The sequence below is a fragment of the Colossoma macropomum genome, unplaced genomic scaffold, assembly GCF_904425465.1.
Source record: "Colossoma macropomum unplaced genomic scaffold, Colossoma_macropomum, whole genome shotgun sequence".
Classification (NCBI taxonomy): domain Eukaryota; kingdom Metazoa; phylum Chordata; class Actinopteri; order Characiformes; family Serrasalmidae; genus Colossoma; species Colossoma macropomum.
Window position 1 is genome coordinate 13125618 of NW_023494788.1, and position 27610 is coordinate 13153227.

The 27610-nt window shown below is 40.9% G+C and overlaps 1 protein-coding gene across 1 annotated transcript in view; it reads right to left on the reverse strand.

Moving 5' to 3' along the window:
• The window catches only part of fat2 (FAT atypical cadherin 2), a 54326-nt gene that overhangs the window by 16600 nt on the left and 10116 nt on the right, over window positions 1–27610 (reverse strand). The window contains 15 exon segments of the mRNA XM_036568521.1: window positions 112–309; window positions 2044–2187; window positions 3440–3577; window positions 5099–5310; window positions 9727–10119; window positions 12275–12508; window positions 13127–13280; window positions 13452–13648; window positions 13921–17970; window positions 18201–18411; window positions 18638–18913; window positions 19570–19709; window positions 23030–23240; window positions 24040–24351; window positions 24742–24800. Coding sequence (XP_036424414.1) covers window positions 112–309; window positions 2044–2187; window positions 3440–3577; window positions 5099–5310; window positions 9727–10119; window positions 12275–12508; window positions 13127–13280; window positions 13452–13648; window positions 13921–17970; window positions 18201–18411; window positions 18638–18913; window positions 19570–19709; window positions 23030–23240; window positions 24040–24351; window positions 24742–24800 — 6929 coding nt within the window.

Sequence of the window (27610 nt, forward strand, 5' to 3'; positions counted from 1 at the left end):
TTGACATGCCAAACATATCTTGGCTGACCAACTATATTTGAAGAAGAAAACTGTAAATTAGATTTTGTGCTGAAAAACTACTTTAACAAGAGTTACAGTATAAACCTTTACCTGAATTTTGAGCACATGCTGAGGCTTTCCTCTCTTTCCCAGTGATGAGGAGAGGGACAGAAGACCCCCCTGGTCCACATGAAAGTGTCTGCCTTCGTTCCCTGACACAATGTGGTAAGAAAAGGGAGGGCCATTCTGAGGCGTGTCCCTATCGCTGACCAACAGCTGCAAAATGCTACTGCCCACAGCGTCCCCTTCCTGCCACAGAATAACACAACAGTTAAGAACATGTAAATGCTACAACTTTTCCATCACAAAACCAGAGTACAAACAAACATAAATGGACTTCAGTAATCCTCATTGCACAGTGCACACTGCTCTCTCTGTGTGTTTTTCCTTTCTTTCTTTCCTTTGCCAAGTTGAACAGCTGCCCATCCTGTTCATTCTGATGCTGCTGCCTCTCTGCCGTGATCGGGTGCCACTGCTCGCCAGCCCTCTGGACCGGCTTGACCACCATTGAGCTTCTTGCTGTACAACGCCGTGCAAACCTCATCCTCACAATCCCGACCCCACTGATGCTGCTGTTGCATAAACTAAACTTATCAAATTAATCATTTGAACTAATCAATCATTTAAACTAATCAAATTAATCAATCACCCATTACAGAACTGACTCTGTGTGTTTTTCCTTTCTTTCATTTCCTTTGCCGAGTCGAACAGCTGCCCATCCTGTGTGTCTGATGCTGCTGCCTCTTCTGCCTTGATTGGGTGCCACTGCTTGCCAGCCCTCTGGACCGGCTTGACCACCATCAAGCTCCATGCTGTACTACACTGTGCAAACCTCACCCTCACAACCTGACCCCACTGATGCTGATGCTGCCGCCGCTGCTGCTGCATGAACTAAACTAATCAAATTAATCATTGCTCCACCTGTTTTCCCGGTTTTTGTACTAACAATGTTTACTATCCGGTGTCGACCAGAGGAGGATGGGTTCGCCTTCTGAGTCTTGGTTCCTCTCAAGGTTTCTTCCTGTTCCTAGGGAGTTTTTCCTTGCCACTGTCGCCACTGGCTTGCTCACGGGGGCTTGGACCCGGATTTCTTTCTGTAATGCTGATTTCCTTGTAAAACTGCTTTGTGACAACACCTGTTGTAAAAAGCGCTATATAAATAAACTTTACTTACTTACTTACTTACTACTTACTCTCTGGTTAACATGGTGCATGCTCCTATTACAATCTACTATTACTTTTCCAAGACTGGAGCAAACAGTGGCTCAGGTGAAGACCAACAGTGACAAATAAAGAGAATTCTTGAAAGAGAGTAAAAGTGATCAACTTGTTATGTTGCATGTCTGTTTAGCTTTTTCCAGCTCTGTCAGATCAAGAATTTGTCACCAAGATGCTTTCCAAAGCCAAATTCTTCTAGAACAAAAATGAAAACAATTACGGCTGAAGAAGATGATCATATTCAAACACTGGGCTCTGAACCACATGTGAGCAGATGGAGACCAAGATTCATATCAATGAGTCTGCATTCGTTGGTCCACATGCTCCAATCTGGCCCAAGCATGCACACCTTGACTGTCTCTACTCCATTCAAACTGACACAACTGGAGCAGGTAATTGAAGCAGAGTGCCCAGTTGGCAGAGATAAGCCTAATTGTCACTGACCACCTCCATTGTGCCAAATAGTCTGGCTGCTTGGAAGACACAGACGCCTTGGGTGGAGGCAAATGGGCTGTGAAAAGGATTTCCATGTCAGCAGAGTTGGCCCTATAATTAGAGGAGATGAATCGGGCTGAGTCCAAAGGGGTAAACAGCCAGAGCAAATACCACTGCGGACAAAATGGCACAGGAACAAATCCATAGCTGTATTAGACACGCCTGAATGGCTTTTGGGACTGGTGTCTTGTCCCTCCTGCACCTCTGAGCAGGGTTGTGGACCTGTATTAACTCAAAACAAAGATGAGCTCCCTGCTCCTCCTCCCATACCTGCAGAACAAGGCTGTGGGTGGTCTGGGAGAAGACAGGTGGATTGTCGTTGACATCAGTCACCGTCACTGTCACCTGCACAGCCGAAGACAGAGGGGGTTGCCCCTCATCAGCAGCCTGGATGGTTAACGAGTAGTGTGTAATCTGAAATAAACCAGAGTCAGGACTTAATACAGCTTCCTTGCTTTTCTGCTTTTACGCATACAGTACTGTGCGAAAAGTTGTAGGCCTGAGAAATTCATATGTTAAGCAGATAGCGTTTATGTTTGCCAACATGAGAATAAATAAAAAACATTATTTCAACAAACTGTGATTTTATGTGTGTCAGCGTGTGAGTTTAACCATTTCCAAACCTCTCTTCAAGGCAGCCTGATATTTGTGGTTGCCATCCAATGCCTGGTTCAGCTAATCAATACTTCATTAAGGTATTTAGTTCAATCAGGTCATTTGATGGTTGACCAAATGCATGCAACATCCGGGATATATTGAGAAGTCAAACCAAACCTGCGTTTTTCTAATCAACTAACAAGATGTCACTAACTTTTTTGAAAATAGGCACTTGTTAATTTTTACCATATTAAAGGAATATTTCAGGGTTTCTGGTCTAACCTATATCTGCATCTATATCTTTAACTGCATCTGTAGCATAGAGTTGATTACTTCTTTACCTGTTTTTAGAAAAGGACGGAAAACCCCGTGACTTGTAACACATTTATAATAGAAGTCATTAAGCTGTCGTGGAATTCAGTTAGTAAAACTTAATGCAGATCACATTTTTGTAAACACTTTTATGAATTAAGCTTGAGGCAAGATTAGTTTTTCAGAAGAAAGAGTCTGTGGTCATACATTATCAGCGTGTGGTGTGGGTGGAATCTTTACAGGCCTCTGCAGGTCTTTAGATCTGTGTTAGAATGTAACGGTTTTACTTTCGAATGTTTACTGAAAGAAAATACAGCATATACAGACTGGCTTCCATTATAAGTATAGGAAGTTTCAAGTCAAAAAGTTTTCAGTTTGTTTCATAAGGGAAACGAATCAAAATTATCGTCTGATGTCATCGAGGTAGTGATGGTACTATAAAGACCCTGCAGTAATAGATTACATTGAAAAATGCTGGAATATTGTTTTTATGTATATGCATTTATTCTAATGTTATGCAGCAAAATCACTTACTACCCAGATAAACAGTTTCAAAGAAATTTCTTGGCTAGCCCAAGCCCAATTACATAAGCCAGCTTTAATGTTCAAACTATTCTTCTCTGATGAACAAACTATTCTCCTCTGATGATTAAGGCAACCAAAACCAAAGCAAACAAGTCCATGCTCGTTGTGGGAGGTGAGGAACGGCCTGTATTTCCGTTCCAGCTTTTCACTCTTTTGCAGCGGACGTGCTCACCTCTTCCCTGTCCAGTGCAGAGCGCACTTTGATGTGACCAGTGCGAGGATCGATGCTGAACTGCTGCTGTGGGTTGCCACTCACGATGGAGTAGTGGATGAGGTTGTTTGGAGGCCCATCAAGGTCGACAGCTGTCACCTGCAAGAGAGAGAGAAAGAAAGAGAGAGAGAGAAAAGGAGAGGAGGGCAGAGAGGGATTGAAAGGAAAACAGAAGGGCAGAGAGGTAGAGGGAAAGAAAGGGAGAGAGAGACAAGGAGAGGAGAGCGGACGGCAGAGAGCGAGAAGGGTGAGAGACAGAGAGTAGAACAGAAGGGCAAAGAAGGGGGAAGAGAGAGAGGGAAAAAAGAGAGAGAGAAGGAGAGGATGGGGAGAGAGAAGGGTGAAGGGTGGGGGAGAAGAGAAGGGCAGAGAGAGAATCAGACACGAACGAGAAAAACTTACTATGGCTGAGTAAAGCTGTGTGAACCTGCGTGTGCTTAGGATGGAACAGCCAGCATCAACCATAGCAAACAGGCTGCAGCATCACACTAACACATAACAGTCTTACTCATACAATCACACAGTATCATTTAGTGTGTGTCCACCCTTTGCCTTTATTACAGCTTCCATTTTCCAAACAATCCCAATTACAAATTTAGACTCATCAGTTCATAAAAAAATTGCTCCAAATCTCAAATGTCCGGTTTTGATGTTCTAGTGAATTTTTTTTACATATATTCTCTAATCTCTCTAAGATGAAAGCTTTACATACTGTTTATCTGATAGTGATGGTTTGGTGGTCTACCAGGTCTTTCACATTATTAGGACACTTATTTTCACAATCTTTGAATACGTTTTGAACTCCAGTTTTGGAAACTCCTGTTTTTTTCCCTTGACTTTCTCCTTCCTTATGCAAGTGGATTATCTTATATCTGACCTTCTCAAAAATATCCCTTTAGCCATTTTAGTTGCACTCAAGAAAGAAATTTGCAGAGCAGCTAAGGAGAATTTGGGTAGTTGCTTGTGAGAATGTTAGTGTCTCTTTCAAGGGGAACACAATGTCAGTCATTCCTTTGGGAAACTTTTGTTGAGAGGACACATCTGTAACTGGTTGGTTTTAACATTTGAAAGATCAAAGAGTTAATGTGGCAGTAAGTGCAAAAAATAAATACAGATTTAAAATTTTCTCTTGCATTTGATGCTTTTGTGTAATTTTCTATTAAATATATGTTTCCTACTTTTTTTCTAACACTGAAAAATGACTTCTACATAAGCTACATTAGCCTCACAACTCCAGTACAGAACTAGAGAAGCAAACTTCTTTAGTTCTGTACATGTCTTGTCTGATAGCTACATTTGAGGTTAGGGGTAAATTGTGTGAATTTGTTTTTTTGTGAAACTCTTCCTTTAATTTTCTTACCAGATTATGCATGACACTATGCTTCAAAGAGCACTCAAAATTGATTCAGCAAAAATAAATGACAAATATTAGTTAAAGAGTGAACATCAGCTATTAAGGGATCCCTGACTGACTGAGCATGTCTGGTTAAATCTAACTGTCACAGTCTAGAGGCGTGGGATAGCAGGCCAGGTTGGGGCAGGAAGTGGCCAGCCCTGGCTTCATTTGATAGCACTATCATTGAAGCAGCAGTGACAGGTGAGGGAGGCAGTCAGTGATACCTGCATCACTGTGTCTCCAGGAGAGATATCCTCTGTGATTTCGGCGCTGTAGTCTCCACGGCTAAAAACGGGTGGGTTGTCGTTGATGTCAGTGATGTTGATAATAACCATGGCGATGTCAGCCAGCGACGCCTTGCCTCGCGCCCCCTCCACTGACAGGTAATACTCGCGGCACAGCTCAAAGTCCAGTGCAGCGCTCACCCAAAGCACACCTGCGGCACAGAAAGACAATATCACAGCCGCTCCTGACTGGCATGCTGCGCTCTCTGCAGAAAATGGCCTGGAGGAAAGAGAATGTCACGTTTGCCTGAGCTCGAGAACAAAGCCCAGAAATCCATTCGATGGCTCTCAGGGATGAAAGCCACTGTGTGATATGGCTTTGTAAACGCAAAGCTACCGTTGCGAATGTTCCTGGCAGAATGATCACGGCGGGGGAAAAGGGCAGTGGGCCGAGTCAAATCAAAGCATACTTCTACCTTGAAAAAGCATAGTTAGCAATTCCCTGGCGATGGCATCCAATTAGGTAGTGTTCTAAGTTTGAGAAAGATCTAAGGGAAGAAACCTATGGCTGAGCTTGGCTTTCATACAAGCGTGAAATGATGTAAGAACCAGTTTTCGGGCCTGCGGTCCGGGAGTTTCTTTCTGGGCAAGTCTGCACTACTGTTTACTGATTAAGCGACAAATCTTCCAAGCACAAAAAATGACTCAGAGTTAAATACGTATCTATGAACTTCAAAAGAAACAGTGCAAACAGTGTTAAAATGAGCACAGAGGGAAGCATAATTTCCTCAAATTGTTTTTCACTAATAACTCTAGTACTTAATCATTCATTTTCAGGGGCTGAAGTAAAAATTGGTCACTTGTTTAGGGGCTGCTTGTTTACTTTTTAGACTGAAAGTGAGTCAATCACTTTCAAACAAAAATTAAATCAAATTAAATTAACAAACAAATGGTATGTGATCAATTAACATAATATATTTCATTATCTCCTTTCTGACCAGTAGTAGGCCTATATTTCAATATGTGCTTTCAATATAAACTTCTTTGGCAGTAGCTCTCAGTCCTGGTGCTAGAGCCACTCTGTCCAACACATTTTAGTACAAACCAAATTCCAAAAAGTTGGAACAGTAGATAAAAAACATTTTTTTTACCTTATGAACTTCACTGCTTTTTCTAATGCTCAGTCTGAAATTGATGCCTGCAACACCTTTCAAAAAAGTGGGTATGGGGCAATTTACTAGAAACATTGTGAAATGATCAAAAAAATACCTTAAACAGGTGATGCAATAATGCTTGGATATAAAAGAAGAATCCACACAGAAAAGGTCTAGTCCTTTATGAGCAAGGATAGGTCAAAACGCGCCACTTAAATAACGTTCCTCAGCGAGTGATTACAAGAATTTTAGGTATTTCACCCTCTACAGTGCATAACATTAAACCATTCAGGGAATATGAAGAAATCTCTGTGCATAAAGAACAGGGCTGAAAATCACAAATGAATGCCGTCAAATGGTACTTCATTAAAAAACAGCATGTTTCTGTGATGGATATCACCGCATGGGCTCAGAATCACATTGAAAACCACTGTCTGTAAACACCGTCCTTCACTGCATCCACAAGCAAGTGATAACTGTACTATGCACAGTGGAAGCTATATGTCAACAGTAACCAGAAATACTGCATACGTCTCCAGACTTAAGCTCATCTGAAATGGATTGATGCACAGTGGAAACGTGTATCGAGGTCTGACAAATCAACTTTTCGGATTGTATATAGAAATAATGGATGTTGTGATCTCTGGGACACAGAAGAAAAGGACCATGCAGCTTAGCTGTTACCAGCATAAAGTTTAAAAACCAGGGCCTGTCATGGTATGGGAGGGTGTTAGTGGGCAATTTGCTGCCTTTTAGCTGCCGTCGTTTTCAGAGACACCCATGCTTATTTCAACATGACAACAGCAGGACACTTTCTGCACGTTTCAATATAACAGATGCATAATCAGAGAGTGCGGGTGCTTGACTTGCCTGCCTGCAGTCCAGAACTGACCCCCCTGAAAATGTTTCGCAGTTTTAAGCTGAAAAATACAGCAATAAAGTCCTTGTACGATTGCCCAGCTAAAGAATTACGTAACACAACAATGGCAAAAAATTCCACTTCCAAAACTGTATCGATTTGTCTCTTCATTCCTCACACGATTATTAAGCGTTGTTAAAAGGAGAGGTGATATAACACAAAATATGCTCCTGTCCCAACGTTTTTGGAACATGTTGCAGGAATCAAATTTGGAATGAGTGTTAATTTTACAAAAAGCAATAAACAGCACAATATACAACATGAAAGTTTTTGTACTGTTTTCCATGTAATACAGGACAAACAGGGAAAAGCACTCCAGAGACATAGAAAAACACTAGCATAAGCCATACAACTGAACAGTCAAGATTTTAGTTCAGTACAGACAGAAATATTCCTTAGGTATCATCCCCTCCACTTCTCTGCAGAAGATTGTGCGCACAAAAGAACAGGTTTACTAGGCCTCCTATCAGTCTACTTGCACACTTCATTAAAATAAGACTAGATGGCACAAAACACACACAACTAACTGCATTCCTGCTTGTTGCTAGAATCCAGGTTTCAACAAGTGCAAAATTGCTCTCCGCAATCTCTCTTTTTATTGATTTTAAAGATCAAGGGCTCTGCTGTGTCACTTAATGGCTTTTCCCAGAGCTCAGCTGCCATGTTATTAACAGGACTCTGTCTGTCCTCTACCTCCCCTCTGTCAATAAAGGTGTGTTTGCTCCTGTGTTTGTATACATGGTTTGTTTTCTATGCAAGAGTGGACACACAAGCCCCTGAGAATAAAAAGTCTTGGTCAATGTCACAGCATCTTTCTATGATCGCGATGGTGAAAATGCAGTGAATTCCTGGAACACGTTGTTAAGTAGTGAGAACTGGGTGTTATGGCAACAAATGGCTCGTCATTCAAGAAAATGACAGATCCATGCAGAGTGTAATAAGCATGCCATCAATGCCACACAATGATAGAAGGTTTCAGTGCATTCTCACGTTTCTGCATTTCAGGGACCACGCTATTGTTGAAATCGCCCTTGCCTCGTCTCTACGTGCATTATGTGGAATCTTACAAAAGCTAACAGCAGAGATAAGATGTAAAACTGTGACATCTACTGGAAGATGCCAGCACAGAATATTACATGGATTTTAATACATGGCAGTTCAAAGCTGACCGTAGTTTCAGTCTAGTGGTCCTCTCTTTTTGTTATAGAATTTGCACCTTAAGTTGCAGAATTTCCAACATATGTTAAGTTGCAGATTTTTTAATATATATGCTAGGATGTACATTGTGGGATAGATAGACTGATTTTTTTTTTAAAAAGAGAAACATTAATTAATCTAAAGATCAGTGAGCAACAGTGAGTGACTCATTAATCCCCAGCCCCCAAAAAACTGGATCCGCAAAAAAGCACTGCTGAAGCAGCATTAAACCTTTTGAACTCATGGATATTCTACTCCTTAGTTTTTCACATGAACTGAAAATAGAAAAAGAAAATCCAACTAAAAGCTTGTCAAAAAGATGTTTCCAGCTCATTTTCTCCCTAACATAATGCAAACCCTGTGTATTAGAGCTGAGGCTGCGTTTAGGCATATAACCAACCATTCTGTGGGCTGATAGCTTTTGGAACGCAAATTACTTCTAAATAACCAATTGATTTCTTCAGCAGAATGCCTGGTAGTTGGCAGGGATTGCAATTGTGAAGTGTTAGACAAATAATGAATAAAGAAGTTGGCTCAATCCAGAAAGAAAAGTGGTGTGGGCTGAAGACTCTGAGGAGTGGAGATAAGAAAACAGAGATGGGGGGCCCTAAGCAATAGTGAGCAGAAGAGAAGAAACGAATGAGAGGTTCCGTGGTTCAAGAGCATGTTAGTACAGGCTCTCCAGCTCTGCCCTTACTAATCCTCAAGGAGAAGCTTACCAGGCTTTCTAGGTGCAGTGTGCAGTGTAATCTACTCAAGACAACACCAGGAGACAAAGAATCTTTCTAGCCCTATAAGTCCATTGTCTGTCTATTATTTGTGCAATCGTATTTTGTTTGCTGTCAAGATTGCAGCATTTTTCTTGCACAAGAGTCACCATTCAAATATAACGTTTCACTGAAACTCATGCATTAATATTTACCTGCACAACACACTGCATATCACTCGGTTATTATGATAAATTAGTCTCACCATCTTAATATAAATTATAGATAAATTAAAAGTATGCGGCTAAATAAAAATGCATTCAACTAAATAAATGCATGCAAAATGTGAAAACACTATAATGAAGAGTAATGAAATTACTACTAGTTCTGCATAAGTTTGCCATTTGTGTTTCTCCATGTTGCTCATTATTAAAACAAATGCCGTACTGGTGGTAATTTAATTAAATCGTAAAATCCACAGGGACAAAAACAGCAACGCCCACTGGTCCCAATTTCTCATGTATTTCTAATATTAAATGCATTGTAATAAAGCTGGTCAGGGCACCATCTATCATAATCAAATAATTTATTATGCTAACCAGCCCATGGAGATGGCACGCTACACATAAAAGACATAAAAGGCAGCCTCACCTGTCTCTGGATTAATTTGGAACCTTCCGTCCTCGTTGCCAGAGATGATGGAGTATCGGACAGGCTCGTTGCCAGTGCCATCTCTGGTGAGTGCGGACACGCTGAGCACTTCTGTCCCTATTGCTGAGGATTCTGGGAGCTGGGCTGTGTACTCAGCGCTCAGGAACACAGGCTGGTAGTCGCTCAGGTCAACAACATGCACGGTGACCGTAGCTATAGAGGAGTGGTGATGAGGAAGACCTCTGTCTGTGGCTTTGACTCGCAGCTCAAAGGTGGACTGAGCCAGCTCATCAGCCAGAGAACGCTCCAGACGTAGGATTCCCGAAATCTCGTCCAGAGAGAAGAAGCCGCTGTATGCTCCCTGGAGGGAGTATCTCACCTCTGAGTTTATGCCTGTAAAAGAGGATGAGAGGACACCAACCTCAGACAGTGAACAACAATAATCTTAGCATGTCATTAAAATTCAGCAATGAATAAAATTTTAAGCATGCTGTCATTAGATTTGAAATGAAGTCATCAAAATGAGAAACCAAGATTTGTAGTTAATCATATATTAAACATGTACATTCAGGTCCACAAGTATTCGGACAATGACATGTTTTTTGTAATTTTGCCTATGTACACCAGCATTGGTGAGCTCTGCAATACTAAAAGGCCTGGACGATCACAGAAGACAACTAGTCTGATAAGTGGATGATCGCTGAATTCTTTCCATAGTGAAGAAAAACCCATTCACAACGTCTAGTTAGGTTAAGGACATTCTAGAGAAGGATGGTATACCATTGTCAAAGTCCACAATCAAGAGACACCTTCATGAATGTTAATACAGAGGGTTTAATCCCAAAATACGAACTACTGGTAACACTCAAAGAACACAAATGCCAGATTAAACTATGCTGGAAAACATCTAAAAAAGCCTGCCCAGTTCTGGAACAAGATTCTTTAGACAGATGAAACCAAGATTAACTTATACCAGAATGATGGGAAAAGTATGGAGAAGGAAAGAAAGGGCTCACGATCCGAAGCATACCACATCATTTGTCAAACATTGCAGTGTTATGGCATGGGCATGTATGGCATTCAATGGAACTGGGTCACTGGTGTTTATTGATGATGTGCCAGCTGATAGAAGTAGCAGAATGTACAGAGTGTATAGAGCTATATATTCTGCCCAAATTCAGTCAAATGCTGCAAAACTGATGGATAATGACCCAAACACACAGTGAAAGCAACCCAAGAGGTCCTTAAGTCAAAGAAATGGAATATTCTTAAATGGCCAAGTCAGTCACCTTATTTCAACATAATTGAGCATGATTTTCACTTACTGCAGACAAAAGTGACAGCAGAAAGACACACAAACAAGCAGCAACTGAAGGCAGTCTCAGTAAAGGCATGGCAAAGCATCTCAAGGGAGGAAAATCAGCATTGGCTGATGGGTCCAGTCATTGATTGCAAAGGAATTGCATCCAAGTATTAAAAATAATTCTTGTATTTATAATTATGTTAGTTTGTTCAATTACTTTTAAGCCTGTGAAAATGGAGGGACTATGTAAAATGGCTGTAATTCCTAAATGGTTAAGACTTGACTGCTTTATTTCAAGTCCATTGTGGTAGTGTACAGAGGCAAAATTTGTTTCACGTCGTGTTCAAATACTTATGGACCTAACTTATGGACCTAAAACACATAAATACACCTGCATTTGTAAAGGAATCACTGACAGGTACAACATAACAAGCCAATCTAAACAGCTATTTCTGGTTCCTTGTTTTGTAATCAGAACTGTCAGAAGAAGTGAGTAAAAAACTGAAAGTGTTTTGTAGCTACTGATGCAAAATGGGGTCAAAGTAGTTCACTGCTGAGCAGAAGCCCTGGGCCAGTGAAGCAGAAATCATCCAAGCATGTCACTAAACTTCAGAAATGGACAGAATTTCAAGCTTGTTGCTATTAGATTGGTGATTTACCTAAGGTATTAAAACTAGAAATTCAAGCATTAATTTAATTACGTCAATGCAGGTGTAGTTTTATAATGATCAAAGTTGTACAGGTGCAAGATAAGAGGCTAATCTGAACAGGCTATTTCTAGTTCCTGGTTTTGTAACCAGTCAGAACTGTCAGAAGGAATAAGCCAAAACAGAGTATTTTGCCGCTACTGTTGTTTACATGGTTGCAAATAGGGTTAATTAGTTCATAACTGAGCAGAAGCCTTGGGCCAGGAGCACCAGAGGATCCTGTACATGTTCCCACACATCACCAGGTGTGGTCTGGCACTCCCTAAAAGTGTCTTTCTGTACTGCACTCAATTCCAGATCAAACATTACACACCTTACTTCTCGCTCCATACTGTTCTGGCTCAGGGAAAGGAATGGGAGCCTTTCAGTGAAAAGCTTTTACCAAGTGTGCATTCTCCAAGATCTTTTTGTTCAGTATTATTGATACCAAACACAATTTTGGACATTAATGACATCACATCATATTTCCAGTAGTTCAATGTGCTTTTTAGTTCACTGTGCTTCCATATCACGGTCACATATTTAAGAATTGGCATACCTGTGTCTGGGTCTTTGGCATAGATGACTGCTATAGGTGTTCTAACGGTGGTGTTGTCGAACACAGTAACCTCATAGTGGTTGGTGGAAAACTGTGGTGCGTTGTCGTTCATATCCTGTACCATAAGCATAATGTCTGCCTGACATGAGCGTCCACCACCGTCAGTTGCCTTGACGACCAGGTCGTATTCTGTTTCCTTCTCCCGGTCCAAGACGGCGAGGGTGAACAGCTCCCCTGTTTACAACACAAGCTTGTTTGTGTTATAACTTGTTGTGAAATGTTAGTCATAGACCAGGGAACATGAAGAACATTTCAAATATCATGTAAGGACAGGTTGCCTAATACAAATGCTGAGATGACTGCCTCTAGCACAAAAAATTATTTCTGTAGCATTAGTAGTTTGTGAAAGGATTTTTGATATTGTCATAAAAAAGCAAAAATGCATTTCAAAATTTCTGCAGTCTTTTTGGCAGCCTACACAGACAACACAGTTCTATACCTGAATGCAATGCACAGTTCTCCATGCACTGAAATGCATTTAACATAATTCCAAACACTTCTCATCTTGGTAACCTGATACAGCATGCTGTTAGATGATGGGCTTAGATAGGAAGCACTGGAAACCGTCAGGGCAGATAAAACACAAACCAAACAATAACGATTGATGAGAAGGATAAGCACAACAAGATTTTTAAGGTGAGGGTCCTTGAACAACCTGGCTCTTGCTCTGATTGTTGTTGTGGATGGTGTGCTTCAAATGTAAGAAAAGAAATACTTGATCTCTAACGATTAAAAAAAATACCCAACACAAACAAGAGAAGTCCAAGGAAGCATGAAAAAAATCAGTTTTACCAGTTTTGGGGTCAAGATGAAACTTGTCTGCATTTGGACCATGAAGAGTGAAAGAGACTTGTCCGTTCGTGCCAATGTCTGGATCGGAGGCAGACACCTTCAGAATGAACCGTCCTGACGCAGAATTCTCCATGACTGCTTCAGTGTACAGCAACTAAAAAAAAAGAAGTGTAGGAATTGCCAAAAGCATATTTTTGCATTTCATTATCTTCAGCTCTTAAAAGCACAAATACCAATCAACTTCATGGCTTAATTGAACAGATGAACTCAAACAACGTTTAATCTCAGCATAGACTAATCGGCTGTTTTTTTTGGAATAACTTACTTGCTCACACAATGGACTGTTGTCATTGATGTCAAGAACATGGACCTCCACTGTGGCAGCTGTTTGAAATTTTCCATCTGTGGCTAAAATCTTGAGTATGTGTTTGTCTTTGACTTCCCTGTCAAGTGAACCTTTGGCAGTAATTCTCCACTCTTCTCCCACTGCGATGACTGAGAATTGGCCCAGTGGGTCACCATCTTTAGAGAAGGTCAAGATAGAACAGCAACATTAAAAATTAACTGGGCCTTTAAAACCACTATAAGGTTATTGGGGTCAACCACACCACCGTTAGAACACCTATCTTAATAATTGCACTGCAAGTATAACAGCAAGACACAATACTGGACACACTTTGGATAGAGATTTGGATTTGGATAACTGCTAGTATTTACGCCCCAAGGTTACAGAGCTAAGATACTGTGAACTCAATTGGCACTTTACTGATAGCTGGGACCATGATTGTACTCACCTGTTATATAGCATGCGACCTGTCTGTTGTCTACAGACACATCATTATCAATAGTTGTCAGAGTGACTATCACCTCTCCAGGCCTGCTGTTCTCGATGATGGACCCTTGATAGAGCTCCTCTGTGAACTGCGGTGGGTTGTCATTTTCATCAGTGACTGTCACTTCCACAAGAGCTGAAGAGGAAAGCTTAACACTGCCTCCATGGTCAGTGGCCACCACATAGAACCTGTACAACTGTTTAGTTTCACAGTCCATCTCCTTCAACGTGGTGATCCAGCCCGTTTCTGAGTCAATGGTTAAGATATCACTGACATCATCCATCTCTGGCTCCAGAGTGTATGTCACCTGTCCATTAGCATCCTTGTCTGGGTCATTAGCCGTCACCTGGATGACAGTGGTGCCAGAGGGCATGTTTTCCACCAGTACGGCTTTATATGGGTCTGCCTCGAACATGGGCTGGTTGTCATTCACATCCTGAACCTGGATGCTAACTGACACTAGAGAAGCTACATCTGTGCCATTGTGACTGCCTTGAGCAAGAACATCGATCTGATACCACTTGGTCTTCTCATAGTCAATATTCTTTTGCACCACAAGTGTGCCACTTTCTTCATCAACTGCAAACACTTTGTCCCTGTTGCTTTCCACAGTGTTGCCATCTACTAAGCTGTATATCAGCGGCACGTCCGCATCGGCCTTGACCGTGCCTATCTCATAGCCAATGGGAAGATCCTCAGAGGCTGAGAATGTATACAGTGGTTCAGTAAACCTTGGCAGAGGCACCTCTGGTGGGACTACTTTAACCTGGACTGGTACAGTGGAGTTATAAAAAGGAATGCCTCCATCTCGAGCCTGGACTTTAAAATTAAAGATTTTGTTCTCCATTCCAACCAGGCTCTCTTTGACACTGACCACACCTGTAAACGGATTAATTTCAATCACCTCCTCTGTCACTTCCTCAGCTTCATCAACTGCATAGGTGACATCCGCGTTCTTGCCGTCATCAGCATCGTATGCCATTATTTGAATAACTGGGGAACCTTTATTTATAGTAGACTGAATGGAGACGTGGTACTGAGATGCTTTAAACTGAGGGGCATTGTCATTCTCATCTGTAAGAATGATCTTCACAGTGCAAAAAGCTACTCTGCCACCACCATCTTTAGCCATGACCTTAATGGCAATCACTCTTTGTGAGGGATTCTCTCTGTCCAAAGGCTGAGCAGTTACAATTTGTCCTTCACTGTCAATGGAGAATTTTTCATCTGCAAGCTTGTTGATAATGGTGTAGTCCACACTGCCATATGGTCCATCGTCAGGATCAATCGCAGCTAGGCGAATCACACGTGTTCCTGACTCTGCATTCTCAGCTAATTCGGCTTCATAAATATCCTGGTTAAAATAAGGGCTATGTCTGTTGCTGCTGGTCATGTCAATGTTTACAGGAGCAGTCTTTTGGAACACGCCGTCTGATACAGCGACTGTAAGGTTGTAAAATGGATCCAGATTTCTCTTGCAAACATTGGAGAATGAGATAAGACCAGAGGATTCATTGATAGCAAAGTATCTCCCTTCATTCCCTGAAAGAATCTTGTACTGGAGACTGTCCTTGCTATCAGGATCTGAAGCCTGGATTTTGATGACTATGTGACCACAAGACGCCATTTCGTCCAGAGAGGCTCGATAATGTGACTCACTGAAGTCAGGAGGGTTGTCGTTGACATCTGTAATGTTCACAATAACATAAGCTTCACCACTGAGAGGTTGTGTACCATTATCTGTGACTTTGATTTTCAGGTGGAACTGCTGTATGGTCTCATAATCCAAGACCTGCAATGTTACTAAAAGACCACTCAGTGGATCCATTTTGAAAAATTCTGTTTCATTTTTCCCTGTGTCAACTATTTGGTAGGTTACATCTTTATTTCTTCCTGAGTCTCTGTCAAATGCTGAAACCTGTATTACAGATGTGCCTACTGGAAGACCTTCTAACAATTCTGCTGTGTAAGTAAGGTTCCCAAATACAGGAGCATTATCATTGACATCTTCAACATCTATCTCTACTTTGGCCTCTGTAAAAGAACCAGTCACAGAGTCTGTGGCCCGAACAGTCAATAGGTGCTTTGCCTGTGTCTCATAGTCTAGAAAGTCAGTGACACTCAACATTCCTGTTTTGAAGTCAATGTGAAAAAAATTTGAGGCATTATCTTCCACAAGATTGTAGATAAGGCGATAGCCCTCTGGATTTCTTGCTTGCACATGCAAGATAGTTGTGGAGGGAGCAATGTTTTCAGGTAGTCTCAAAGGGTAAAACAAACTTTGAAATATAGGGTGAGAACGGTTTTGCACTTGGATGTACAGCTCCCCAAAATCTGACAGACTAGGTTCACCTTCATCAGAGGCCCGCACAGTAAGCACATACTTATTCAATGATTCAAAGTCTAGGGGTCGTTGAAGGGACACATCCCCAAGATAGGGATCAATCCTGAAGAGATTGAAATGGTCCTCTAGTGTGTAAATTATAGATCCATTTTCACCAGTGTCATCATCAGTTGCCAGCACTTGGAAGAGAACATCCCCTGGTTCAGTCTCCTCAGATATCATCAGAGTATGCGGAAGGTTTGATATGATGGGTGCATTGTCATTGATATCATCTACAAAGACCTTGACATAAGTTACGGCTATACGTGGTGGAGTTCTCATGTCTCTGACCTCCACAGCCACATTATACTCATCCTGCTCCTCGCGGTCAAATGGAACGCCAGTGGTCTGCAGCACTCCAGATGACTGCACCACCGAAAACTTGCCTCCTGGGTTCAGAACAGTGTAAATCAGGGGTTCGTTGAGGTAGCTACCTGTGGCTCTTAGGACAGTTAAAGTTTTTACAGATGTAGTGTTTTCAAGTACAGTGCCTATATACATCCTCTCCTCAAACTTCAGACTAGTTGTTTTGACCTTAGTGACATTAACTTTCACTAAGGCAGTGTCTTTGTACAAGCCATCCGAGGCTTCAACTTTGAGCTCATAATAGGACTGTAAGTCAGACACATCACTGACTGAAATCTCACCAGTCAACTGGTCTATATTAAACACATTCTGGTGATTACTCTCTGCAATACTGTACAAGACTGATGAATCTGCATCATGAGCCAATACTTGGACGACTTTCATGTCTTTGAAAACAGGAGTTGTGATGGAAGCAGTAAACACAGGTAGTGTAAATTTAGGAGAGCAGTCATTAAAATCTAGGACACGAATGGTGACTTTGCATGGTTTGGCAGAGCTTAGAAAAGGCTCCCCAGAGTCCTGCACTTGAACCCTGAAGACAAACTCTGGAGTAGTCTCAAAGTCAAGCACAGATATCAGAGAGATGGTGCCCATACTCGGATCTATTTTGAACATTTTCTTTGCCTCTGGCTCTTGGATTTGGAAGATTAGCAGAGCGTTCAAGTCCTTGTCAGCATCTGAGGCCTTGATCACCAGTGGGGTGTTGTTCTCCCCCATTACCATGCTGTTCATAGGTGCAGACTCACTGATTTGACCATAGTAGCTGTCCTGAAGGAAACCAGGGGCATTGTCATTTTCGTCTATGACATACACATAGACAACAGCATCTGACGAGACCCCAGCTGTATTTGTAGCTCTTATTTGCAGGCGGTAAGAGAGGCACTCTTCAAAATTGAGAGCTTTTTGGACAGATAGCAGCCCGGAGTTGGAATTGATGTGGAAAGTCCCATTAGGGTCACCATCTTTGATCCTGTAATTCACAGGAGATGGACAGCTGGCTGAGACAGAGAGCACTGGAGCGCCTAGAGGACTAGCCTCACTTATTTCAGTGAAGTACTCATCCTGGGTGAACTTTGGAGCTGTGAGCTCAGACAGCTTCACATGGATATTGACAGGGCAAAGGTCACTGCGCTGGGGGAAGCCCTGGTCGGTGGCCTTCACTGTAAGGTGATACTGCTCCTGGGAGAGTCTGTCTAATGACTTCATCACACGGATGCTTCCTGTGTCCTGATCAACATCAAAAGCTCCATCCATGTTCCCTGCTGGAAAAAAGATTTAAGCCACATTAAGAACATTTCTTCAGTCTCCCATGAAGTTACTGTTTTGGAGATAGTAATAAGCATCTGCTACACAGGATTAAATAATAATATACTGGAGAAAAGCAATTAAAAGCACTCTGTACCTGTGGCTTGATACTCTTGCTTTACAACAGTTGCTGATGTGATAAAAGAAGAGAAAATCAAATGAATTTTGACAGCTTTTATGGTCTTACCTGAGTGAATGGAGTAGACAATCTCAGAGTTGCTGCCTGTGTCCTTGTCCAAAGCTTTGACTCGAAGCACTTCAGTACCAGTTGGAGCCAGGTTGCTGATGCTTCCTTCATAATGAGTGCTCATGAAGGTTGGTGTGTAGTCATTACAGTCCTCCACATGCACCACAGCTTTTACAAAGTTCCTCTTCACTGGAATCTCTTGATCACGAACCTGCATGGAAATTATAGGTCATTACTTTTGTTTGCTCTTTAATCTATGATCAATTTCCTTGGTATAAAAGCAAATCATTGTCTAAACTGATTGTGGGTTTGGATAAAAGTTAAAGCAAAGACCGATTAATTACCATCCAATAACTAATCACTAAATTTAAATTTCTCACTGTATTTATCCTTGTTGCTCAGTTTTAATATCTATGGTGTCATGAATTGTCTTTTACCATCACAATAAGAGTATGTGTGGAGATGGTCTCATAGTCCAGCTCCTCAGTCAGGACAAGCACTCCAGTCTTTGGATCCAGATGGAAATGCTTGAGGCTGTCTGGACGGAGACTGCTGTGGATGGAGTAGACCAGCCTGCTGTTGGCATCTGCGTCCTGGGCACTGATCTGTAGGATCTCCTTCCATGGATCTGTGTCCTCTGGAACTCTGACCTCATACTGATTCTTCAGAAACATGGGTCGATGCTCATTCATGTCCAGCACTCGAATGTATGCCTGAGAAACAAGAGAAAAGAATGCCAAGCTTGCAGACTTGTTTAAAGAACGCTGAAAATTTTGATAAATATTAAAGCTATACCTTGACAAAATGCAAAATTACTACAAATGTAGTAGATCAGTCAAGACACGTTTGGAGCCTAAAATATGTCTATAGTTTTTAATTGGAAATATGGGGCTAATCTAGCTTTCAGTGGAGGCTTTCATCTCTCAGTGGAGGAATTTCACCTTTCATTGAATTTTGTCCATAATTTTGCCCATTTTACAGATAATAGTATGTCTTACAGTGTCAGAAACCACATAATCAAGTCTTTCTGAGATTACTTAACAACTCAACCTACTTTAAGGCCTGTGTGTGATGATATAAGCATGCAGTCTGCATGATACTAAACTCAATTTTTCCCCAAATTATCATGTGTTAACCATGGCATTCAAATGTAAATTCTTCAGATGTATTTCAGACACTGATTCACCTACACTGACAAGCAGAGAAAAATATTTCTCTAAGTTCACTGCAGACCAAATATCTGTTGCCTGAGGCAGAAGAAATCATGGCCTGTCGTATTGAACTCTGTCTGCACTCTGTTTTGGGGGATAATATGTTCAGTCAGTCATTAACATGTCATGGTACAGCATCTGCTACACGTGCCCTTTACCTGAGTAGTAATGGTTTGAGAGCCGTCTGTGACGCTGATGGTGAGGTTGTAATTAGATCTTCTGGCTGCATCCAGATGCCTGGCTATCGCAATACTCCCCATGTTCTTCTCTATGTAAAAATCCTGGTCCTCATCACCACCTAAGACATGACACAAGCTGCTGGTTAGAACTGGGCCCCTTGGAGGAGTCCCAGGGCATCTAAAGGGCAACTGTCAGTGTCTCTCAGCAAAGCCCTGCATGGACCTGCGTGCATTAACGGATGAGTGAATAGCACAAAATATTGTGAAAATAAGGCACAGGTGTCATGCAATCTGAAGCAAAGAAAACAAAACCTGTTTAAATGAGAGATAAGCTTACTCTTTGTTCAGAACCAGCCCTTTTAATTGATGGCCACTCCAGCATAGTAGACCACAACCCTATGTGACTAAGCCCTGCTGAAAACTAACAACGCACATTTCATCTGCATGCGTGAGAATGGGGTATTCACTCATCCAACTTTTCAAAGAACATGACTTTTAGTGTGAGTGATACAAGTCTTCTGCTTTCGTGCTCCGTCTAGTGTGTTTAAAAAAAAAACAAGGTCATTTGAAAATGTCCCTCTAGAGTTGTAGAGTATACGAGAACAAAAACAATTGTTTCAGGGGAAATATTTGGCATGCGCACGCTAAGAACAGACGTCTGAATCAGTAGGGGTAAACTCATGCCTGCTTTGGCAGATGGTGTTTATTAAGAAATCCACCTTTTGAAGACTCACTGGTCTTGTTTTAGAGAGGATAAAGCTACTGAGTGGGCCTTCAACTTCTTTCTCAGCCATCTATTCATCCTCCCCAAATTTATCAATTAAGAAGCCTCTGTACAAATTTATGTAGAGCAACATCCCTTTTTACTGATCCAATGGCCATGACCATCTGTGACTAATGCTGAGCTGACTGATCCTGATGGAAGCTTTGAGAGAATTTCTGAAGAAAGCTTGCGTTTGAAGCTGTCTGTTTCTAATCGATTCATAATTGGTTTCCCTAGATGGGGGCTGAAGCTCAGCTGCCACAGTGAAGGCACATACTTTATGAAGAATATTGTGTAGCACACGACTGTGTCAAATCAATGTTTTGGTAAACTGTTTAAAGTATTTATATATGACTTTATCTAATTCTTTTTTCTAACCATCCAAGACGATTTTGAGGCATTCCGCAATACTAGCACACAGTGATTGTTAAGAGAACAGCATTTGGCTTCAAGGTGTTGGTAAGGACACCAAATGGTACTAGACTACATATTATGTGAGCTACACGTTAAGATTCATATTCACAGCACTGTGAACGTGAACGACTTGGTTTGAGGACACGCAGGAGAAGATTATATGTTTAGGTTTGTCCATATGCATCCAAATTATTGAATTCAGCTACTTTAAGGTGCACCCACTGTTTACAGCTTGTATGATCTCTGTAGAAAAGTACTAGCAATAGAATGGAATGCCCAAAGCCAGGTATCAGGGTAGAAAGCTGTGAAGCAGTGGAACTGCGTTCTCTGGAGTGATGGATCTCCATCCAATCCTTTGGGGAGCCTCACAGCAATATTCAAACATTTAGTGTAAATTCTGAGGAGAACAGTAGGGAAGAAATGTTGGAATAAGCCAATGTCTACAGACTTCTGAAAACTGTATGTTTACTTGCACTGTCATATCAAAACCTTATCATTTTTTTTTTTAAACACTGGCTCTCTATTAAACTGTGTAAACATTTCATAAGAAAGACCAACAAAAACAAACTGATATATAATAAAATTAATAAAATATCATTAGATTAAAGAGAAGTCTCTCTGATTTTTGCATAATTTAGTAAACAAAATCATTCAGAGTGGTATGTAAGTAAGAATTATTTACCAAGTAATTAACACTGCAAATAAAAACTAAGAAGGCACGTGTAGGTAGGGCTTGGAAATATGCCAATATTTACCATTATCGATTGTGATAAATTCCATCATAATATGTCACAAATTATTTTTATGTGTAAAATCATTTATATTAATATTTTTTTATAATACTTTTAAAATGTGGCACCACTGCTTCTTTTTGTGTCTGTTTCAACTTATCAGATGTCAGAACACTGTGACATATAATGTATCGTGAAAATATCTGGAAATATCAGGATATTATATTTTTTCCATATCTATGTGTGGGTTCATTGACTTTGCATGAACATAAAATGTCTGTATGCATTGTAGATATCACAACCCATAGTCCCCATCACCACCATTGTAAAGAAATCAGAGCCGCTCTACAATGAACCATTACACATCAAACCACTCTGAATGACTTTGTTTACATCAATACAATACAATAACTTAATAATGTAGAAATTTTGAAAAATCAGGGGAACTCCTCTTTAAGAACATGTTTTCCTATTAATTACATAATAATAATAGTAATAATAATAATGTTATACATAAATATATTATACATAAATGATACAAAAAATATAAATATCTGATATATAAAATATATAATAAAAAATACTGCTATCACAATCACTAGCAGTCTGAAGAAAAATGAATCTTTCCACATGTGCAATGTGTTATTTCTCAATGACAGTGCTGCCAGTGTTTCCTCAGAGAAAAGAGTAATACAGCACACTTTCATAATCGAAAAGAGTATTACAGCCCACTACTACATGTAGGTACAAAAATGGGTCTTCTACAGTCAACAAGGGGAAATTTGCCCCTGTATCTGGCTGATGACAATATTCCTGACTCATTTCCATTGAAGCTCATTTCTATACTAGTTGTAGGCGGCTAGTGCTGAGCCAAGAACTCAAGTTGCGGCATGAAGGTCAAGACGAGCCCTTTCCTGCATGTGAGACTGAGAGACAACTCTGCATGCTTAGCCACTGATGGAGGAGAGGAGAGAGTAGGAGACCCTGGCCTGTCATCTGAGGAAATGTGGAGCAGTTGGAGATCTGCCTTTTGGCTCAGATTTGATCACGGGGTAAGAAGCTGCAGTTAACCGCTCAACAAAATAGCGCCAGTGGTGCTTCATATGAAGCTTAACATAAACAAAAACCCATTGTTTAGTCAAGGCCTTAATCCACTTAAAGCAGATATCAGCATACTCAAACCAAGTATGAGAAAACATAATTGAGTAGACACATCTCTAATCACTTCTACATGCTTTGATTAGTTGGAAAATTTATTTTAGCATGAACTTGTAGAGCAATCACTGCTTTTTCCACAATATAAAAAACACACAAAACTGATAACTGTAATCCTCAAAAAACACTACTCTTTGTTTTTCCGAAAGAAATACATGCTCGAAAAGCTCTGTCCTTTGTTTTTGTTTTGCCAGTGCTGGCAGAGCCTGCTGAAGTGGGATTATCTTCAAAAAACACTGGATCGTGTTTGCGCCAGCTTGTCTTGTGTACAGTTACTGAAGCAGAGAGAAAGGCAGAACAACAGCGCTGTACTCACCTACAATGTCGAACCAGAGGGGGCTGGGAGTGATCTCTGTGCTGATGAGACCCACTATGTCAGCGACTGGGTCGGTCTCCATGACAGCAAAGGTGAAGTGTGCCTCGTCGAAGGCCAGCGGCACAGAACTGGGCTCCGGCTGAGGCAGCCATTCTACATCCAGACGAGACTTGGACATTCTCGCAGGACTGCCATGGTCTGTGGCTTTTATCTATGACATGTGAAAAGCAAAGAGTTGTGTGAGCTTTTTCAGAATTTTTCAGACCTATTTTTCAGAAAAAAACATGGTTTCATTTTAAATTATTCATTGCAAGCATTCGACTGTTATTTCTGCCAACTTAAAGGCAGGCTGTGAGGTAAGCATGGGCAATGTGGCAAAAATACAACATCACATTACTTGATAACAGGCATTATGACATTTAGTTTTTCTGAAGTTTGCAAACAAGTTGGAACGGACCAACCAAACAGAACTGCCTTATTTTCAAAAGGCTATGGAAAATCTAAGAGCACATTTAATTTTTATTCAACATTAGACAAAATGTAGTATTCAAGAAGGAACAGGACAAAATCATAAAATTATAAAAAATAAATTAATAAATGAAGACACTGCATAATGTAGTTTGTGCAGTTACTATACACTGATTGCTGTTGTATACAGTCTCTCTTCAATTCAGATTAAGACAAGTCTTCTAAGTTACATCTGATTGTTTCGTCTAGTACAGCCTGCTGATGTCCCTCCTCTGAAGCAACAACCAAACCTAGTAAGCGACTGCTGTGTTGAGTGTTTGAGAAAGAAAATCATCAAACTGTGCAGGAATCTGGCTCTTCAGGACAGGAGTTTCCCACCCCTTTCTAGAACAACTGACCAACACCAGTGATATACTTACAAAAGCACTGTGATATAATTTCATGATAACAGTACCATATAATCATATTGCTCACTCCTAACATGATGGTTTAAATAAAACATAGAGACAGTGTGAACAGCAAACTATTTGTGATTTTTTTACCGTGAGGATGCTGTAATTGCCTCGTCCAAACTCTCCCCTGGCGGTGACCACCCCTGTTGTGGGGTCGATATCAAACTGCCCCTCCATGCTGTTCTCCAGGCTGTAGGTGATCATGCCGTTGGGCCCTTCGTCATCATCGCGGGCAACCATCCTGTAGACCTGCTGGGGCAGGGCCGTGCTCTGGCGCTCAGGCAGCTTGACTTGGAAGAGCTTGTGGCTGAATTGAGGGCTGTTATCGTTCTCATCCAGGACCTTAATGACCACCGTGGCAGTGGAGCGCAGAGGGGGAGCTCCGTTATCAGATGCAATCACCTGTGCAAAGAAGAAAGGAGTAACGCTACGTTGTAGGAGTTCTGTTTCAGCAAAGCAAAGTGAATATGTGTAATACATAGATGAATTCAGTGATTCACAGACTTTGGAAAACCTGTGGCATCAAAAGATAAATGTTTTTCCAGCACCAGTATTATTTATAGTTTTTGTCAGTAGATTTCAACAAGGCCAAAAGAGCAATTTACAAATGCCACTGCTATATCCAGCTGGTTTCAGATTCCCATACAGTGACAGTGATGAATTAATAGAAAAGGCACCACACATTGCATCTAGAAATACAAATACTAATACAAAAGCAGTGAACAGTAAGAAAAAAAGGGGTCAGACACGTGCTTCCTGACCTAATATATGAGAACTAGCAGGTGAGCTCACCTCAATAATGTGCTCTGGTTTTTGTTCCCGGTCCAGCTCAGCGACGGTGCTGATCACACCTAAGCAAACAGACACAGACAAGCTAATCAATGGCACAAGGCTTGGCACACCTGTCTGTGTACCTCAGGCGGACCATTTCGCTCTCGCTTCCCACAGCTTCGCTTTCTTAGTCGTGTTTATACAGCTCCTCTGTTTACACTGGGTCAACCTCTTGGACAAAGTTTTTCTTTTCCCCCTCCATTATGACCTGGTCAACAGTTCTGCGGTTTTTGCAGTTGTCAAAAGACATAAAAGTCTCACTTTCCCAGCGGCCAAGAATGTGACAGCGGCTAGGCTCTGTAGGCTTGGCTTTGAGAGCTGCAGTGGCTGAGAGGGCGAGATATGCCAACAAACACCGCATGCTAAATTAGCATGACTTTTTTGTTTCTTGCAAGAGAGCTTTTTACAACCGAGCATGAAGATGTATGTTGAGTGAGCTCGGAGTTTATTTTTGACAGATTTCTGGCTAAGAACATACATCATATGCAGTCGGTAGTTTACTACCCGGGCAATTAACATGTCTCTTTTTTTGCAAATTAGGCTAGCAGATAGCCGTGAGGTCCCAGCTGCATTTACTGCACTCAAAACAAACTCTGCTGGGCTTTTACTGCACTCTCTATTTAGGCAGGTGACCCCTGTTAGAGCAGTTTTAGAAAGTGTGGTTTAAGCATTAACATCCATCTGGACGTGGACGTTTAGTACCTCGTAACGCCATAAGAGGCTTCAGGAATGCAGAAAGGAGCTAAATCGGAGTTGTTGGCTAAAACAGAAACCGGTGTTCTAACAATTTGTCCTACTCATCGAGTGGTCCTACTGAGCATGCGCAGATCATTACTATAGTGTAGTAACAATGTTTCGAACGGTGTGTTGTGTTCTTAATGTTAATTCAGTACAGACTCAGCTTAATATTATTACTTACCTACATGATAAGGAGATTTACGTGATCGAAATATCCTACTTATTCTTTTAATGCTGGTTACGTTTTCTGATAAAGAGATTTAAGCTATCAAATTATCCTACCTATAGATTTCAAGTGCTGGTAGCATTTTCTGCTAGGGTAATTTAGGATCAAAATTTCCTACCTACAGTTTTATGTAGAGCGCTACTTAAAAACGTGCAGTATGGTAGGACATTTCGACAGGGTAGCAAAATTCATCAGAACACCAGCCGTAAAATCTGATGGAGTCACGTTCAAAGCCATTGCAAATAATGATCTTTGATATAGGCGCTCCTATGTCTTATGGTCCAGTAATTAAAACAAAAACACTATGTTGTGAATGGACTGTGGTGTCCTTATATGGACTATTCAACGGATAATCTTCATTCAGAATGACGTGTCGTCCAGAGCTTGAAAATGCTGTCTAGTCTTGGAAACCAGCCCCAAATGTATTTAACATTATGTAAGTTCCGAATATTGTTTGAACTGAGGGGCTGACAACTTCTTTTCTTAAAAACTAAGTTAGGCTAAATGCTAGCTAACAGGTGAAACCGCCCCTCCATTATTTAGTGTTAGCCTTTGAATTGAAGAATTTAACGTTACTGAAGTATCTACTGTAAAACTGCAAAACTTCAAATGTCCATGTTTTTGGTTAGGTCTACTATAAGTAAGTTAGTATTAAACACAGTATGGGAAAACAAATGTGTTGTACTGAGGCACTAGTGGATCCTGAAATGTTTACTCACACGTATGTTAAAAATAACGTGTCTAAAAACCATGTGATTATTCAAATGTGAAATGTATGTGTTTTTTGTAAGGGGAAATTAGCATTGTTTTTGTGGTGGTAATTTGGTGCACAAGAATACTGTTTATAAGGCGAATGTTTGTGCATTAAATGCTGCTATACTGTGACATTTTCATTATTATGTAACAAAAATGTATAAAAGGTTAATAACTGCATATGCAGTGGTGGGCGACTGAAAGGTTTGGTCCTAGTTCAGCGGTCCGTAATTGCTCTAAACACATTTAAATCATTTATTGAAAATATAGTATTTATTTTTTAAAAATGCATATTTTGTAATAATTTATTTTGTTGCCATTTTATAAAATCAATAAGCCGGTTGAGGCTGTTACAGTGATTTTATTCCAGGTAAGGGGGTTTTAGGCATCGTATCTCACTAATTACACTAATGCACTGCCTCAACCAGCTTATTGCTTTAGTATAAAAAAATAGACAGGAGATACTTCCTTCTTATTAAAGTTAAAATACGTTGCTATGACTAAGTTGTGAAAAAAATGTATAGAAGCGTCCCAGTCCACCCTAGATCTTACCCTAAATGAGACAGTTTTGCTATACTAAGCCGTTAAGGCGGTTAGCTTAGTCACACTGTTCTCTGTAGAAATGAGTCACTCAGGCCCTGATACAGCGATCTCCAGGCCCATTCGCCTGAGGAATAGATCAGAACAAGAGATCACTGAAATGTGTCTTGCTGTTTTATGCTGTTGATTTGGCTTTGGACACTTCATATTTACGTTGTGAGCAGTGTTTTCCAAAGCACTCCTTTTTCCTTTTTATTATTTTAGCCTTACACCAGTTAATTTTCACAATTACATCTGAATACATTCGCGTTACAATGACAATCTTTAGCATTCTGTGCAGTATCTGCACAACAATGCAGATGGCCCTAAAATACCAACAAAAGGCCGCTCTTACAAGACCTGTAGGTTGTGTTTCAGAGATACACCTTTGTGTGCAGTAGACTTGTAATGTTCCCTGTGCAGGGTGGGAGTTAGTTTTGTGTCGTCCCTGTTAGCCTGGGGTGGAGGTGATGAAGCAACAAAGTAATAAGAAGCCGTGAATGGACAAGTACGAGCTTGTGATGCAGGTTAATG